This window comes from Pteropus vampyrus, unplaced genomic scaffold (genome assembly GCF_000151845.1).
Source record: "Pteropus vampyrus isolate Shadow unplaced genomic scaffold, Pvam_2.0 Scaffold367, whole genome shotgun sequence".
Taxonomy (NCBI): Eukaryota; Metazoa; Chordata; class Mammalia; order Chiroptera; family Pteropodidae; genus Pteropus; species Pteropus vampyrus.
In genome coordinates this window covers 990,431-994,637 of record NW_011889148.1, presented here as the reverse complement: position 1 = coordinate 994,637, position 4,207 = coordinate 990,431, and the positions used below count along the sequence as shown (strand labels likewise).

Here is a 4,207-nt window from a genome sequence, read left to right as displayed (position 1 = left end):
CTAGCCAGCCTGAGGCCCAGGGTGGCTGCAAACACAGCCCAGTGTTCCTGCCACCGTTCGGAGCTGTGTGGCCTGTGGTGGGGAGGCGAGTGGGCCGAGGGCTCAGGGCTACCGATGACCAGCATAAGTGCTCCTAGAAGCTCACTTAGGGTCCTCCTCCTGGGGACCCCAAATATCTCAGATGTGGGCTTGACCACGGCTAAGCCTGAGACCAGGCTCCAGGCAATACCCATGCAAGCCCTTCCCTCTTCTCCCTGGCAGACCCCTTGCCTGCACCCCGTGGGGCCGCACCTGACTCAGTCATTCCTCCACCAAGTGAAGCCTAACACAGCCTGGACTGAGAACTAGATACGGGGTCAGCAGCCCGGGGATCCAGTCCCGCTGGGCCTTGTCCTAGTTGAGCAGCACCAAGCTGCTCCTGTCACCTCTCTGGCTTCCTTGGCTATAAAAAAGACCAGAAACTTCCCCAAAGTAAACAGGGATGAGAGGAGGACATAGGCCCCGCCACAGTCATATACACGGTTCCTCAGAGAAGTGACTTCGAAACCAGCTCTGGGATCAGCCTGCCTGGGACTGTGTGTGCTGTGTGAATTTGGCCGAGTACCTTAACTTTCCTGTACCTCAGTTTCCTCATCTGTAAAATAGGGATGGATAATAGGAACTACCCCCATAAACTAATTGTGAGAAAATCAAGAAAGATAATAAAGGTTGAAAGTTTAAGACAATGCCCGATACAGAGTAAGTGCTCAATAAAAATTGGCTATTATTGTTATTGCTCCTTGAGCCTCGATTGCCCCCACACTCCCCACCTGGTAAAGAAGACAGTTGGAAGCACTTGGAAGACACAGATGTTTGTCTTCCCAGGAGCCTCGCTGGGGTAGGAAAGTGAGAGTGGGGTGGGGAATTGCTTAACACATGCTCCCAGAAGTCTTAATACTTGGAAAAGGGGCGGATGCAGTGTACTACAGCCTCCTTCCCCACAAGCCTTCCCTTCCTCACTCAGTGCACCTCCTCCAGGGGTCAAGGGCTGGTGAATGAATCTTTAAATGATACATATCCCTCTGTTTAATGTTTAGTAATAACGAGCTTGTATGCCAGGTGAGTCACCAAACCTGGTTCATGATCTATGCCTCACATATAGCCATGTAATTCTCAAGGTCCAGAATCGACAATCCTGGGAATTTATTTATTCAACACACATTAACTGGGTGCCTGGCAACTTACTGATTCATGAGTTGGAAGAGGGTAAAATATTATTTAGAAGCCACACAAGGGCAGGCAGTTAATGTTATTGGACACGTGCCTGTCCTCTGATCTTGAGAGAACTATACTTATGTGACCTTGTTTATGAATTAATAAGAGCCAGCTAACCTTTCAAAAGACCTCAATTTGCAGTTTGGGTCAAAAGCCCTTCAGCCCTTACGAATGAACACCTCTCTTTCTAGGTTGGGCTAATCCCTTCGCAAGTTAAAAGCTTCCTGTGTCTTTAAAAAGGGGCGGTACCCTGTCAAATAGACCCTCAAACATAGGCTGAAGGCGCGTGTTGTCCCACCCACTTTCTGTGACGTCCTGCGCCTCGGCTTCTGATTGCCCGCCTCAGACATCAATCGCAGGGTGTGTGTCTTCCTGGGACACAGTGGAGGTCTCGCCTCTGGTTTGCGGAGCGGTCGGGTGTGTTCTCCGCTCGCCCCCACGCCCTCGAGGACCCCGCCGCCCGACCCAACGGCGGAGCCAGCCAGTGGCTCCCGCGGCGCCCTCCCGCACCGGATCGCTCCTCGCGGGGGCGGGACCTAGCTCGACAGCTCCGGTCACTATGGTCAGTGGTCGTGGCGGGAGGTGGGGCAGGGGAAGCGGGGAAGGGGCGCGGTAGGCGGGGTCGCCGCCGTGGCGTATGTGCACTCACGCGATGGGGGGCTCTGGCGCGAGGCTCAGGTCTCAGCGCGAACCCCTGGCTTTCGCACGTCCTGGAATACTGAGTCAGACAGATGCTGGGGGCCCCTGTCCTTCCTCGGAAGGTTCTGCAGGGCCCGGGACGCGCCCCGCTATCCACCATGGACGTTCAGCGAAGGGAACCCACCGATACCCCAGGCCCCTGTCCCCGCGCGTTCGTCCCAGCTGCCCCGAGGGTGCAGCCCTGAAGTCGCAAGGTAGGCGCCCTCGACGGGGAATCAGGCTAAGGGGCATCCTTGTGTGTTAAGTAGTCCCTAGTCGGAAGCTCACGGCCCCACCTGTCCGATGTCTCAGCCATCAGAGAACCCCCTCCCGTTAGGGGTGCACGGGTGGCTGGATCACTGAACATTCTCTCCATCCTGCTCAACACAAGGTGTTTGGAGTTAGGGCCCACACGGAGAGGCTGTTTCAAGTTGCGAGGCACATGAGTGAAAAGTTCAGGCAAAGCGAAGACTAAAGGAACCCCAGATTCAGTTCCGTCTGAGCAGGAAGGGCCGGAGAGCCCTCTGAGCCAGGCCAAATCTGGGGCTTGGGCAGGTGGGGAACTGAGGCTCAGCCAGCCTCTGGACTCACAGTCCAGTGCTCTTCCTGCCCAATCCGTGCACCTTCTGGGCTTGCAGGAAGCGGGTCAGGCAATCTTCAGCGGACTGGGTGTGATGACCACCTAAAACCCCTCAGCGCTGAGCTCCCTGTTCCAGGGATCCTGTAGCGTATAAGGGTTGGTAGCCCTTATGGTGGCTTGGGGTCACACAGCCTGAGTTCAAATATCTGCTCCACCTCTTGGGAAACTGAGAGGCTTTGTTTGGTCCATTCCCCTCCCCAGCACTAATTTGCTCATCTGTACAACGGGATGCTGTGAGGACCATGCAGCTTTTTGCTCATCTGTACAACGGGATGCTGTGAGGCGATGCAGCTTTTCTTGTGATAACAGAGTCCTGGAAATAAGTGTGCACGGGTGCCTGGTTCTTTGCGCTTGGCCTCTTCCTTCCCATGTCTGGGCAGGGAAATGGGTCACCGCTGCTAGATGCTGCTGGGCAGGGGCATGGGTCAAAGCTTGGTTTCACCAGACACATTCTGAGTGTGGCGTGGGTAGCCAGGTCATCTGAGCCAGGGCTGTCCTGGACAAACCAGCTTGCTGCTGGGCACAGCTGAGGCCTCTGGGGCATCAGAAGCATCAGCTTCCTGCTTCTACCCAGTGCCCAAGTGCTTACCTGGCTCTGCTGCTCCTGGAAGAAGGCCCAGGTGTTTTGCATCACCCACTAGGGAGTGGCAGGAGATGGAGTAATGCGTTTCGCCACCACGGAGCCTGAGGCCAGCATGCCTTCCAGCCGCTAGTGGGTAGCTAAGAGCACAACAGAGCCAGTGAGGATGGAACCTCAACTTCTGGCCTTTGTGCTGCACAGTGAGGCCTCTGATCCTACCCTCCAGTCTGCCCTGGACTCATGAGACCAGAAGCTAGAGGGCAGTTGGGGTCAAAAGCACCAAGCCCTCAGCCCGTCGTTGGGTCTTGGGTGCCTTGGAGAGGGGTGAAGTGGTTAACCCACTAAGTAGGACATCTGCCTGAGAATCATGGGGGTGAGGGTAAGGGAAGTTTAGGGTCTGTTCTCTTCCATTCATCCACCATTTATTGAGCACCTGCTGTTTGTCGGGCACCACGGTGGGCCTTGGGCTGCATGGTGTGGATGCCACATGGTGTGCGTGTGTGGTGGGCAGAGGAGAATGCCCTTGAAAAAAAAAGTCTTCTTTTTTTCCCATTTCAAAGTCATGGGTAGAGGACACAGAGCCCGTTGGGAAGGACGAGGGTCAGACCGGGGCTGCCACTGGCGAGGGCTTTAGGTAGCGAGGGGTCTCACGCTCACTCAGAGTGCCTGTAACGCTTGGTAAATGAAGGATTGTGTCAGGCATGAACAGTAAAGCGCAGGACCCTTCTGTGCTTTATTCATTTATTTGCCAAACAAGCTCCCAGCAGGCATTTTAGTCAGGCCCCACGCTGGGCACTGATAAGACAGACCTACAGCCGGCCCTCTCAGGAGCTAAGTGCCCATTGGTCAACATAGAGGACACAAGCAATTCTTGAGCTACAAGGCACGGCCTGGGAGGTCCGGCCAAGGGCTTAGGGAGCACAGCAGGAAGCCGGTGCTCTCCAAGGTGGTGGGGAGTGTGGGGAAGGCTTCACAGAAGCCTTGAACTGGGTGTTGAAGAACACATTCTTCTGGAAGGATTAGGGAAAGAGGACATTCCAGGCAGGGTGGCACAG

General features: G+C 55.3%; 1 protein-coding gene across 1 annotated transcript in view; it reads left to right on the top strand.

The window, feature by feature from the left end:
- The first annotated feature begins 1,588 nt into the window (after positions 1-1,588).
- OTUB2 (OTU deubiquitinase, ubiquitin aldehyde binding 2) overlaps positions 1,589-4,207 on the top strand; it is a 12,948-nt gene continuing 10,329 nt past the window's right edge. The window contains exon 1 of the mRNA XM_011379614.2: positions 1,589-1,816. Coding sequence (XP_011377916.1) covers positions 1,814-1,816 — 3 coding nt within the window. The 5' untranslated portion in view covers positions 1,589-1,813. The remainder of the gene's footprint in view (positions 1,817-4,207) is intronic.